This window comes from Pimephales promelas, chromosome 17, assembly GCF_988280905.1.
Source record: "Pimephales promelas chromosome 17, fPimPro1.hap1.1, whole genome shotgun sequence".
NCBI lineage: Eukaryota > Metazoa > Chordata > Actinopteri > Cypriniformes > Leuciscidae > Pimephales > Pimephales promelas.
The window spans coordinates 24763932-24778589 of record NC_142785.1 but is presented as its reverse complement, the minus strand read 5'-3'; the positions used below and the strand labels follow the sequence as shown (position 1 = coordinate 24778589).

The 14658-nt window shown below is 34.7% G+C and overlaps 1 protein-coding gene across 1 annotated transcript; it reads right to left on the bottom strand.

Moving 5' to 3' along the window:
* Nucleotides 1–107: 107 nt before the first annotated feature.
* Nucleotides 108–14462, bottom strand: gucy2g (guanylate cyclase 2g). Its single transcript, XM_089121914.1, has 20 exons — nucleotides 14092–14462; nucleotides 12189–12537; nucleotides 11266–11390; nucleotides 8768–8947; nucleotides 8542–8686; nucleotides 8305–8440; nucleotides 8122–8225; nucleotides 7869–8035; nucleotides 5630–5755; nucleotides 5463–5546; nucleotides 5277–5381; nucleotides 4402–4473; nucleotides 3899–4237; nucleotides 3402–3565; nucleotides 2499–2691; nucleotides 1696–1870; nucleotides 1491–1589; nucleotides 747–838; nucleotides 361–462; nucleotides 108–251 (listed from the first exon to the last, which is right to left on the bottom strand). Exons 1-20 carry the CDS (start codon nucleotides 14440–14442, stop codon nucleotides 108–110), a joined length of 3252 nt encoding a protein of 1083 aa, XP_088978040.1. The 5' UTR covers nucleotides 14443–14462.
* Between the last annotated feature and the right edge of the window lie 196 nt (nucleotides 14463–14658).

Here is a 14658-nt window from a genome sequence, read left to right as displayed (position 1 = left end):
TGACTTGATAAGTTGAAAAGAAAAACTTTTAAAATAAAATATTAAAAGTTTCAACAACATTTGTTGTAATGTCCTAATATCCAAGAACATACAATATCACAGTCACATTAGATATCGGGTACAGTAAGTGTGTGCATTTCTGTCATTTTAGCCATGGCTGGGGTCCGCTGGATTGCTCTTCTGTCTTTAAAATCTCCATCCTTTGCTAAAGTTGTTTTGGGTTTCTCCTGTTTAGACATGACAGTGCAAGACTGTCCATTTACAGTATGTCAGGTCTCCGTATAGCACTTCTTTGACTTTTTGTCATGACCAAACACCTAACACTGTAAATAAAATAACCATAAGTTGCTTGATACTTACATCTGTTCCTGATTTAGGACTTGCATCATAGTCCTGGCCAATGGCTGGAAACTTGAATCCAGATTTGCCTGTCAACCAGAAAGTTTTCTGTGTTCCCTTTCCCTAGAAAACCCATCAGAGATTTGATTAGATGCACAGATATTGCATGACAGTTGACACTGTTTATAAGTATGAGACCACGAGTGAAAATGTTTCTATTTTTCATTTAATATTTTAATTAGAAATTATATTAATATTAATTTATGTCTTAACATATGACTCTCCCTCTCTCTTTTTTTTTTGCCTTGTCCACAACCATCATTCAAGTAGGCTATAAATGGTAAAAAATAGAGCAGACAGTGTGATCTCAGACTTTTGGACTGTATAAAGAGTGGCCTTATACAAACCTTTATTTCAATATCGCCCCTCTCCTCCAGTTCAAAACTTCCATTCTTGAGGAGAATATCAGCAGTGCTTTGAGAGGTGTGGATTCTAAGTGCTGAAAAGGAAATAAGCAAAAATTGACCTCTCATAATCAAATAAAACAAAGTGTTTAAAAATATTTGTTTTACAGAAAAATATAAATGCAGACTATTTAAATAGGTTAAATTATAAATCTATAACCAGCTAACAGGGAACATTCTCAGAACGTTGGCTAATGTTCTGGCAAGGTTCTCTCAAAGTGATGAACAAAATGTTCTTTCAGTTACATTGATAGAATGTTTAGTGAACGTTGACCTGAAACATTTAGTTGGATGTTCGTCTAACATTTTTAATGTTACTAATTGTCTCAAAAGGTTCAGCGAATGATTAAATTGAATGTTCATTCAAACATAAACAAAAAACAACTAAGTAAAAGCATTTTTTTTTAATCAAACACACAATTCAACACTCAGAAGGCCCAAGAAAAGGCCTCAGGTTATAGAGTGCATTGTGTTTCTCACTTCAGTAGCTCTGAGCTAAACAACTAGCAGGTTTCACCAATCACCAAATTCTACAATGATTGCGTGAGATGGTTAGATGTTCTGCTCGCATCTCGGCTTTGTTGTGTCCACCAATAAAATCTAAGCTTTGGCTTCTGGAACTCTGTGACTCAAGTGATTTCTTGCTAAGCGGAGAATACTTTTCCACAACAAAATAAAAGGTCTTACGAAGACTGTTGCTCTCCATCCTAGAAGCCGTGTTCACTGTATCTCCAAATAAACAGTAGCGAGGCATTGTATTACCCACAACTCCAGCAACCACTGGGCCTGTATATGCAAGGGACAGAAGAATTTTTTTGAGGACCATGTTCTTGTATATCTCTTACAACACGTATAGCCCACAATACACTTATAGTACAGTATACTCGCATACCAGAATTGATCCCAATTCGTAGGGCCAGTTTCTCATTAGGCAGATGCCTAATTTTGAAACTTTTGAGGGCAAAGAGGAAGTGGAGTGCCATAGTAGAGATTTCCTCTGCATGAAGATTACCGTTACTGATAGGCAGCCCACTGGCCACCATATATGCATCCCCTATGGTCTCCACCTACCAGAAAATTAGGTAACACTTTATTTTAAAGGTCCCTTTTGAAAATTCTGTTGACCATAAGTAACTTTGCAACTACATGTCAACTAACCGTCATTAGAGTATTACTAGACTGTCTGCTTAATATCTGCTGACATGTTATTGTGATGCTCCTCCAACAGACATTCTACTAGTAACTTTGTAACTACATGTCAACGTATTCTATCCCTAACCCTACCAGTCTACTAGTTCTCTACTAACACTCTAGTGAGAGTAGATGTAGGTGCAGCGTTCTAGTCAACTGAATGTGTTAAAGGGACCATCCAAATGAAGTGTAACTGAAAATTGAAATAGAAAAATTGAAAATGAAAATAAATGAACTAAAAAAAAAAAATAATTGACAGAAATAATTGTTCATTTATTTATCATGAATCGATAGCATTCTTTAAGTCCTTCATCCATTGACATCACATTATACTGTAAATCTGGTTGTATTTATTCACACGGCATGTCTGAAACTCATGAAAATGTGTTTAATGTGTGACAGAATGTTGCATTCAATCGGAAAATTTTGACAGCCACACCAGCCCCTGTGTAAATTGTGAATGGGCACAGTTGCTGCATTCCAAAGTGAGTTTGCTTCACTTACCTTGTAGACATCATAAAGCTTGATGATCTCATCAAAAAGACTGTAGAGGTCATTGAGGAGTGTGACCACTTCCAGAGCTGAGCTAATGGAGCACATCGTGGTGAAACCCACAATGTCAGAGAAAAAGATGGTCACCATATCATAACTTTTAGGCTCCACTGATTTCCCAGCCATTAGCTGATCTGCAATATACCTGTAAGAAAAGACTGCCATTACTGAAAATACAAGTATTATGCATAAAATGTCCATGAGCATTTATCAACACTGAGATTTGAGGTACATGATGAAGGAAAAAAAAATGGGATGAGAGGAAAAAAATATTTCTTACATAATTCTCACATTTTAAATTGTTCTGTGGTGAGATTTTTTTAAAGTGTAAAAATTTCAAAGGGTCCAATTAGTAATAGCTGTACATAACTAAAAGCCAATTCAAAAGTGTGACAATGAAAATATTTGTTAAAGCGATGATGTCACGTAAGGTACAGGTTGCATTGATCGCACGACAAATGAGAATAAATAAACAGTCTTTAATCACACGCAGGAGATCTCAGGATTAATAATACAATGCAACCATGTAAGAGTGCAGTTAGATACAAGAGAAGTTGTACTGCGAAATTACTGTGAAAGTAGTGAAATTATTAATCTGGACTATACTGTAATTTCACTTTTTTTTAACAGTGTAAGACTTTATTTTAGATTATTTCTTTATTTTAAGAATACATATATTATACAATTTCAAATTGTTTTCATGTCTACCCATATAAAATATATAATATAACCAGTATGCAACTCTGCTTTGGAGGCAATTTTAGGTATAAGCAGGTATAAGGATAGAAAGAAAGGGTAATAAAAACACATTAGCAAAATTTCACTGTCCCAATGAGGCTATAACAGTTTGTTTACTTTGGCAGCATGCTAGATAGAAGCTTATCAGCTCTGCTTTTCTCTGCTGTAAGCTGATTGGTTCTCTCCTCCACTACTTCTTCCAGATGATTTGCGTATTTCTCAAGTTTGCTCACAGTACAGCAAAATATTTCGATAAAATACTGTAAATATCTGATGTCACTCTATATCTCCCAATAATATGTCTTAAGATGATATTTAATAACTTAGTTAAATGATCATAGCTCTGTTGTTTTAATTTTGTTGGGGCGAAACAATGCAATGTAATACAATGATGATTTAAAGACGTACAAATAAACATATCTGTTACATTTTAACGTGTTAATCAAATAAACCTGAACTGCTTTAGTTCAGGTTTAGTTTAGCTTAGATTCAGTTTAGCTGAACTGTGCGGTTCACACTACATGACTTGCTCTCTGTGAAATCAGGAGTGTTCAAGTTGTTGAGCTGTTCACACCATTATATTGTTCATTATCCATTATAGGGATAAGAAATACTATACAACCATTACCTTTTGGTTCCAGGTGAACGTCATGGTATGGGCCCACCTCTGAACTGTACATCAGCTCTCGCATGATTATGGCAAAGCTAAAGACATCTGCTTTCTGGCTGCCATTGAAAGAATAGTAGACTTCTCTCAAAAACTCAGGAGCAGTCCAATACATCTCTTCATACTTTGGATTTTCCAGTGAGATCAGTCTTTGCTTGCTGCCGTATTTGAACTCCCACAGGCCAAAGCCAGAGAGTTTAATCTGCAGCCTGCTGTCCACCAAGCACGTACTGGGCCTCAGATTTCCATGAGACTTCATACTGCTCTTATGAATGTACTCCATGCCCTGTAGAGATACATACAACAATAAAAGGCCTCAAAGTAATAGAAAAGCAGATCAGACTTGTTCCAAATCAACTTTCAAGTGGATATGCCTATTGTTGTAATAAATAAACTGGAAATCTAGATAATATAATGCAATGAAGGACATTACATTGAAAGAATACTCACATTAACAATGTCATAGGCAAAGGAGAATTTGAACATCCAGTCCAACTCCATTTCACTGTTCCAAAGAACATCCTGATGTTTCAAAAGCAGAATAACAGATATACTAAGAGACTGATGATGTAGACGTGTTATATAAGTTTCAAACTTAATTCTAATTAGTCCTGGTGATAAACAATTCAACTACATGACACATCCGTGTCAACTAAACAATAAATGGGGTACTATAAAGAGCATATTAGTATGAACAATCAGTAATTAAGTTTCACAGTGAGCTATAAGTATATATTTTTTATATTTAAAATGTATATTTTTGAATTACTAAAAAGAATCAACTCATAAGAATTGTTTGGCAATTGAATTGCTCAATATGTGCAGTGATAAGAGTGATAAGAGTTGTTTTAAACTGGTAGCATTAAGAAAAGGTTCTATATAGAACCTTAAAAGGTTCTATCAGTGCTACATATTTGGAACCCCTAAAAGGTTCTATACACTTTAAAAAAAGGGTTCCTCTGGGTTCTATATAGAACCCTGGGGTTCCATACTTAGCCAATAGAACCTTTTACCAAAAAATTGGTTCTATATAGAACCATTTTGGAGTTCCATTTATGAAGCGGGGTATGGAACCATTTCTGGTTCTAAATAGAACCATTCCTTCTAAGAGTGTATACTTTCAATTCACTAACAAGTGTCTGATCTGAGTATGAGACAATGTTTCGTTGTAATGAACAATTGGATTCCCGGTCAATCATCCACAATGACAGAGGAATGACATGCTAGAACTGGTTCCTATAATAGTTTTTAATGGAAACGTTCCCACTCTGTGGAAGCTGTGGGGATCCAAATAAAGAATAATGAATAAAACACTGTATACACACCTTCAAGCTTCCCTTCTTGCAGTACTGCATGACGATACAAACATTCGGTGGCTCAATACACACACCAAAGAACTGTACCAGGTTCTCGTGTTTCATTTCTTTCAGCTACAGCAGGAATAAACACAAGTATTAGAGTATTAGCAAAGTGCCTGTGACCGGAATCTCTGAAAATATCTGAAATTTTACCATATTGAACTCTGCGATGACAGATGGTTTCTTGACATTAGTAGGGATTTGATTTTTCAAATACTTTATGCCCACCTCATTTCCCTGCACCATAGACAAAGATAGTGTGTAAGCTAAAATAATTGGCTTGTGCACTTATGTTTTAACATGTGATTCTGAATTTGTACCTGAAAGAGTCCAATCGTTGTGTAGATGGTTTCTTTAGCGCTATAGCTGTTTGAGGAGAGTATGGACTGAGAGCCACCACTTCCACATTTGCTTGGTGTTGTGTTTAAAGACAATGATTGTATTCCCTGTAAAACCCACAACAGTACTCTTTATTGTGGTAATGATCATTCATTAATAATAGGCTGGTATTTGTTGTTTAGTATACCGTATGCACAGTATGGGGTCATTTTTACTTACCTTGCTAAAACAAAACACCAGCTTAGAGCTGGTTAGACCAGTATGCTGATCAAGGCTGGTTTATGCTACGTTTAGATTTGATTGATGGTTAAAATCTCTAGTTGGTTTGGTGCTACTCTAGATGGAGGCAATATTAGCCTCTTATTGTAAAAATTTAAATATATAAACACTGAAATAAACAGAATATATAAATAAAAAAAAACATTATAGTAACCCTCTGATGGTCTTCGGGGTCTGTTAGACCCCAAATGAATTTTGCTTGAATTAAAAAAAATGTTCTCTTTTTCCAAATGGTATGAAACTTGCTACGGCTCTCAACACTGTCAAGATCTACAAAAAAAAAAAAAAAAATTAAAATGGAATTCTATCTGTTTTTATGTAGGCGTGACAAAAATAGTCACACTCGTGGTGTCAAATAATACCATTTAATTTTGTAACAGAACAATCGTTTTTTTTGTATACAAATATTATTTTACTGTTTATTAATGTTTTTACTCAACATTTGTGCAGTTTTTGGAGGATTTATGATATCTTTTAAATATCTATAAATTAATAAATAAATATTTATTCATCATTGGACTCAAAATAGACACAATTCATCATCAAAATCAGAAATAACGCAGAACACAGACAGAAATGACAGAAATTAAGTGGCACACTTCCAACAATGCAAAAAACATCCACAATCCAAAATTATCATGCTCACACACATGCACACACACACACAAACACACACACACATATAGAGGAATGCAATATACAGGAATACATACAGACTATAAAAACTATTCGCTTATCATTTGTAAAATAAAATACTCTAAAATGCAGAACCACCGCAAAAATAAATTGGTAACACTAAGACACATTGAAAATGTGCACACACACACACAGGAATACATTTGTAAGGCTATAAAAAAAAATAAAAAGAGATGAGACCATCTGTTCTATTGTTCCAAACTATTGTTCCTAGTTATTCTATTTTCTACCCAATTTACTTTTTTTTTTTTTTTAATATTTTATTTTTACTGCTTTATTTGCTAATTTGTTATTGCTGTTCAGTTGAAATAAATGATCAAATCTTAAGACTCCAACATTTCTCTTTGTAACATGTTCAGGTTTGATTCTAATCATAATGTAACATTATTGAAAAACTGTTGTTTTTTCAGTACAAAAACAAAGGCTAAACTTTGACAAAAAGTATTTTATTTTTGTTATAAGTGTGATTTTACAATATTTAGATATGAATCCAACTGAATCCAACTTTAGAAACTATATCTTTCAGTAATTCAAATACTTTATAGCCCTAGTGAAGCTCTATAGCCATCTAGTGGAGCTCTATAGCCATCTAGTGGATAAAGTGACTTATTACAAATTTTAACCTGTTTTTTCCAAAAATTAGGCAAAAAATCTTACATTCAACCTTGTAAAATTATCCATGGTATCCACAGGAATGAAAGTTAGAAATCTGGGTCTTTTATAAAGTTTATTTAACATAAAATGCTGTTTTTTGGTAAAAATCCTATTTAAATAAATATTTATTTATTTATAGAAATAAATAAAAAAATCATAAATCCTCCAAAAACTACACAAATGTTGAGTAAAAACATTAATAAACAGAGTAAAATTATATTTGTTAAAAAAAAAAATACTATTCTGTTACAAAATTAAATATTATTGTCTGGGGTCCAATAGACCCCGAAGACTGGAATTGTTACTTTTTTTGAAGACCATCAGAGGGGTAAACTGAAACACATTTTCAGTGTAAAACGAACTAAAATAAAATATAAATGACCAAAAGTGAGAGAACGGTACGAGGCGTGATTGCCGATGAGCCATTATGAGTGTATGATTATGACTATTGCTGATTGGCTACGAGAGTGTTGTGATGATTGGTGTGATTCACAATTTCTTCGAAATTGCTTACTGCAAAATAGGTAAAATGCAATGCAGTAAGAGAGAGAGAGAAACAAATAATTAACTGAAATGACAAGGTTATCTTACTTTGGGTTCTCTAAGTATAGTTATGTCGCTGTAGTCGATAAGCCACCAGTTGGACTCTTCCAGGCGGGATTGTAGACGAATCTTCTGTAGAGTCAACAAAGTGATGAAAGCCACTGCTGCCAATCCTAGCACAGGCAAAGCCACTAGCAGAGCCAGAAGAGATACATCTGGAATCGAGTGACAAGACATGGTGTCATTTCAAATACATTAAAATATGACTTATGTGCATAGAAATCTAGCGATGTCTATTTACCATTTTCTAACCATTCACAGAGCTCATTATCAAAACCACAGGCTGGATTATCTGGTGGAGGTTTTCCATTTTGCCAAACTATGTTAGAAAACCTTGATGTGGGTCTGCAAAGCATTTTCCATGGTGTCAGAGGTTCAGTGTTGAGCATCAGTAATGCTATCATTTGGAATATTTTGTTCTTACTTGATTGTTTTTGTTTGACTGTCAAAGTCCAAAACAGGAACAAATTGTATGATATTTTCTGTTTGTTGCAGGTCATATACTGAATAGTCAAGGTTTCTCTCTCCATATTCATCAAAATGAACCAGACCTGAAGCCCCTTTAAAAAAAAAAGAGAAGCAAAATAGGTTATTTTGGTTATTAACAATTAATATATGAAAAATAAGAGGCTGTACAAATTTGCATGTGTGACAGAATTACCATAAAACCTAATGGTGGACCTGTTCCTGAGATTCTGGAGAATCTCTCGTCCATGACGGATGTCTTGACCACTTTTTAAGGCTTCTTTAAGGCCCATGGCATAAAGTAGAACAGCGTCATGTAAATAGGCAGCATATGAGCTTACCTAAATGAAATACAGAATAAAATGTGTTAAAATGTAATTAAATTATGAATTAGTTTTTTTTATTTAATAAAATATACTCACCTCTTTTTCTGAGGACAAGTTGCTATAAAAAGGAGCCTGTTTCAATCTCTCATAAGTCTGCTCGAAAAAGTCATAGTAGTCATATCCTTCATAGGATTTCTGAGCGAGTACAAACACCATGTCAAAAGCCTTCAGCACTGTTTTATTTTTGTCACCCAAAGCAGACTTCCACAGGTTGTCCTAATGGGGGAAAAAGTGAGAGTTAATATCTATGAAGGTTAAAGAGAACTGACACAATCTGATTCAGATTCAAATGATTTACAGTAGTCAAGGGCCCTATCATACACCCGGCGCAATGTGGCGCCAGGTGTGTACACAGCAAGTGTTTTTTGCTAGTTTCAGCCCGACGCAGTAATCATTTTTACACCCTGTGTTTAAATAGCAAATGTATTTGCGCCCATTTGTGCACCCATGGGTGTGCTTGTCAGAAAACGAGGCGTGTTCAGGCACAATGTTGGCGTGTTGCTATTTAGAGGCGATTGAAATAGACTCTAAAGTCTAAAGTCAATAGCGCAATATTTATTTTTTTATTTAAAGAGCGTGTTAGTAATATGTGCCTTGTGAGGGACCAAGCTGGCAGGCATGAGGAGTCAAAAAGTATAGTTTCAAAAATATAAGTTTTTATTTCCAAAACAAACAAAAAATAACTATTTCACAAAAAACAGAAAGTTCTAGGCCCATAAAAGAGGTCAACTAAACAGAACTTAGCTCAGGTAACATACTGTAGGTTGAACAGAACAAAACAGACCTGGCTAAATTGAGACATGGGGAAACTTATAGTGGCTGATCAGGCTATTCTGACACAAAAGGGGGTAGACAAACACATAATATATAAACCATTTCACAAGATGTAAACAACACTGGTCCAGAAGCCCTTCCTGTTTCAGTTTGTAAATGTTTTCTTTATTTCACATGTAAAGGAAACATCTTAAAGATGTTTGTTTAACTTTTTGATTCAGTTTTAAATGTTCTGTTGGTTGTATTTTATCCCAGCTTTTATGTAGTGTTACAAAAACTGAAACAGGAAGTGCTTCTGGACCAGTGTTGTTTACATCTTGTGAAATGGTCTGTAAACAAACATCAATAATTACAACACATGTCAAACCAACGCTACCGTATATGAACTACGGACAAATCAATCAAATAAATCATAAGTATCATAAGTAATCATAAGTATATAAGTCATAAGTATAAATAGCAAAGAAAAATAACAAAAAACTCAAAAATGTAATAATCTGCCACCCCCATGAAATGGGAATACATGGTGCGGTCCAATTAGCCATTCCCCTACTTAAACAGCTGAGAGTCAGTTGCAAAGCCTTTTGCCTGTCGACACCCAGCCGAAGACCCCCAACAGCAACTCCCCAGGAACTGGTAACTCAAAAAGAAAAGGTATTAACTTCATATAATGTAACTTAAAGATATAGTGAACCTGAAATTAGCTAAATTGACAAAGTTAACTAAATGTGTGCATCCAAACAGAAAACCAAGTCAAATAACTAATAAAACTGTTTTTAAAACTAAAGTATGTGTATGTGTCCAGTTATTTATTCTGTACAATATGTAATGTGCTCAAAACATATGAAAGTTACCACCGTGAGTTAAAGTTCAGCTAACGTTACATGTTTGGCTGTTAGTGCAGCCATCACAGGCCTTTTTGTCAAGTAAATAGTGCATCCACCATGGATGGAGTGAGCGCAACTGACTTTTAAAGGGAATGGAAGATAAGACTCTGATTGTTTTATTGCACGTTACACGCAAAACATACCCATTACTCATTAAGAAAATAAGAACAACCGTTTTAGATCATGCGCCGGGCATGTCGACCATTTTTCCTATCGTCAAACCAGCAAAAGTATAGGTGCAAGTCCAATATACACTTGTGCTGTGCACTTTAGACCATGCGTTTAGATCGTTAAAATTGGGCCCTATACGACTTTAATATAAATTAACAACTGCAAAAAGTGCCAAATGGACAAATTAACACTGTTGGTATAGAAATGTTTTATGTCTGAATAACATTTTAGTGACATCAAAATAACCTCTATAGGCACGGATCTAATAGTTACCTTATTTTTATACCAAAACACATGATTTTTTTTTTAGTTTACCCAGCCAAAAAGAACACTTTGCTAACGTTGCCACTACAGTAAGTTACGAAAATGTTATTTCCGAATGTTCTCTGAATATTAAAAACCACTTTTTAAGTGTTTTAAATGCGTGTTTTTCTAGGTTACTCCATTTTTACAATGTTATGGGAACATAACTCTTGAATGTAAAATAGTGATATTAAAAAATGTGGGATTAATATTTAAAAAAAAAAGAATAAAAAAATGCATAATGGTGATGTTTTTGTGCTTACGGTTTAAGAACATTATTAAAGATAACTCTGAGAGAACTTTGCGAAAACCTTACCAGAACGTTAGCTATAGTTTTTTTTTTACCCCCCATGATGTAAGCATTATTACACTTAATTCGGCAAATAACCAATTACTCACCACATTGCCACTGACCTCAAACTGCTGAACGAGAAGGAAAACATACCCTCCGTTCATCAGGCCTTGTTTCTGTGCTTCTAGCATTAGAGACGTGGAGTCTTTAGCATTGGCGAGCACAACCACCACTAGAATGAACAAAATTGCTGTTACATCTTGTAACCTCAGAAACATTATTTATTCTTAAAGCGTTAACTTTCAGTGCCGTTATGTACATTGTAATCGCACAACAGATCATATTTGAAATCAAAGGCATGCCCAACATATCCTGCACAATAGGGGATGGGTCTTGAGAACAATGGACATTTATCAAGGACTTTGATATTATAACAGTAAAACTGCAGGTTGATTTCACTCATCTTATGCCAACTAATAGCTTCAACTGGGCATAAGGGCAAGATCCTTTTGTGATCTTACACGTTTTGACAGTGTAAACTCCACCCACACTGTAAAATATGCTTGATCTAATCAATAAAATTGTGGCAACAGATTACAAGCAATATTACTTATTAAATTGAACAAATTAGAATTGAGAAATAGTTAATCAAATTAACATTCTAATTAATTCTAATTTGTATAATTTAATTAATAATATTGCTTGTAATATGTTGCCACAATTTTATTGATTAGATAAAGCATATTATTTCTTTCAGTACAGATGTTGTAAGAGCTGAAAGATAAAGACTATTCAATATTGACCTTATGCACAGCTTCATTACTTCCTGAACTTAAGCCAGCTCCTTGTTTCCTGTCTGCCATTATTGGCCGAACTTGATTAATTCAGGTGTGTTTGATTATTGTTGCCGTGACTACTGAGGTCAGGCACACCTGGATTAATCAATTTGTCCAATTATGACAGACAGGAAACAAGGAGCTGGCTTAAGTTCAGGAAGTAGTGCAGCTGTGCATAAGGTCAATTAACTTACCTCTTGCAAGCTTAGAGATGATTTGCAGGTTTCTCTGTGAAAGTTCTTGGTCACTGGTATCAAACTTTAGGCTAGCTGTCACTATTACATTGGCCTTGAGTTGCTTTTCCACAGACTTCCAAAGAGCATCAACACTGTCCCATGTGTTTGTATCCGCACAACCCCCGATCATACCAACATGTGTCCATCCAAAGAATTCTACTGTTTTAAGCAGGATTTCTCCAATCCTTTTAAGGGGAGGTACAATTTTTATATAGGTATCATACATCTGAACATTATCCATTTTTGGGGTCTGGCCAACAAAGCCAAACATGGGAATGTTCCATGTGGATGCTATGAGCCCAGTGACCTAGAGGACAAAAGCAAAAATGTTATATGAAACGTTATATTTTTCATAAAAAGTTTTTGTTATTTTTAAAGGCCTACATATATGTTTACAAGCATATTGTAAAATTGTAAGGGGTTGGGACGATTAGGAATTTCTGCTGTTTTAAGGAATTTTAAAAGTCTGGTTCAGTTTAATTCTGTGTATATGTTTTCAAAGCATCTTTACGGACATTTATTGTAGAACACTTTTAATGTAGAAAAATTTTTTGTGGCTAAATATGTTTTTTTTTTTTTTTTAACCTTGATGAACTGCGTGTTGAAAATGAACATTTTAAAGATTCTGAGCAAACGCGAAAAAGTGTTTTGTAGCTTGTTTCTGCCACAGGATAAAACAATTAAAAAGATAATTGTGACTTTATCTTGCAATTCTGATTTTTCAACTCGTAATTCTGACTTTTTTCTCACAATTGCAATTTGAAATAAAGTCGCAATTGCGTTATAAAGAAACAAAAATAAACTTGCAGTTGCAATTCTGACTTTGTGATAGCCTACGCAATTGTGAATTTATACACAATTCTAATAACCCACAATTGCGAATTTAGGCTATATCGTGCAATTCTGAGAAAAAAAAAGTCAGAATGAGATATAAACTCGCGATTGCAAGAAAAAAATACAGAATTGTGAAATAAAAAGTGAATTACCTTTTTAACTGTTTATTCTGTGTGGGAGAGCTTAGACATAGTTTCTGAAGAACGTAAAACTAGCGAACGCAAAAGCATATCTTTTTCTTTAATCTCATCCAATTTTTTCCATAAACATCCCTGCAAACAAATTTAGGTTCTGGGAACGTTAGTATTTGGTTCCCATAACGTTCCTAGAACTTTCCCTTAAGGTTAAGGGAACGTTCCCGGAACATTCTCCTATACGGTATAAAAATGGAACCTAAAAATAACGTTCCTATAACGTTGTTGTTTGGTTACCAAAAAAAAAAAAAAAACCTCATGGGACCATTCGGGAACGTTAGGGGAACGTTCTGTGTTTGCTAGGGGCTCTGTAGTAATGTCCAAAAATGTAATTCTAACCCTATCCCAGTCCCTAAACCTATAACACTACCGGACTACCCATAACTTATCCCTAAAATCAGAAGGAAATGATTTACACTGATGTAGAATTAGACTTACAAATGCCTAAACTTTACATAAACTGCAATCTTGTCCCTCAAATCTGGCTGATTGGAATGTTGTTTCAGGATCAAATGTTCATCCAGGAACATGTTGTACTTTGTGTAATTACCTTCTCTGGGGACGTGACTGTTCATGAACGTATTTGGAGTTAGCTGAAAACCAACTAATTTCATCTCAACATTTGAAAACACAAACATTTGTATGAAAAAAAAAAATATATATATATAGGCCTATATATATATATATATATACTTGGAGGTTGTGGTGGGTCTTAAGCCTGATAAAAAAACTTTAGGATAATAATAATAGCTAAAAATACTACATCTACTAATAGGCTACTAATAATAACAATTATTAATATTGACAAATGCCAAAATAATTAAGACACTTACTTCAGCCTCCTCAGGACAGGGTGGGCCAAATAGCGCTGAAACATTTTGTTCCATGACTTGATCGATGAAAGCACGAAGTGAAATTTTTGCGTTGCAGTCTGTGTCCATGTAAACGAAGTCAAAGGTGAAATCTCCACTGAGAGAGGGATTTGCGTTGATCTTGTCAATGGCTATCTGCATTGCAGACCCCAACCTAAGCAAACTGAAAGGGTAGGAAATGTTCCGAGGAGCTTGGAGCCCAACCGTGAGCTTATACTGGGTTGCTTTGTTGCAAATAACAGAGTTTGCAATAGCTGAAAAAGAAACAAAAATAAGCACCCACCATTGCGTGGTTCCACTTACATCTGACATCCTACCTGCATAAAACTCAGTCAAATTGATCGGCTTTCAGACAGACAGGGAGATTTAAACGGACTCTGTCTTCCCTGGGGAAATTAATTCTAATCAAGGGTTTCTCTGGAGAAAGAACACTTATCACCTAAAGTGCAAGTTCTCAGCCAATTTTCACTAGTATGACTGCCATTAAAGCAAAGGGTAATTAACTATTTTTTAACAGGTTTTAAAAAT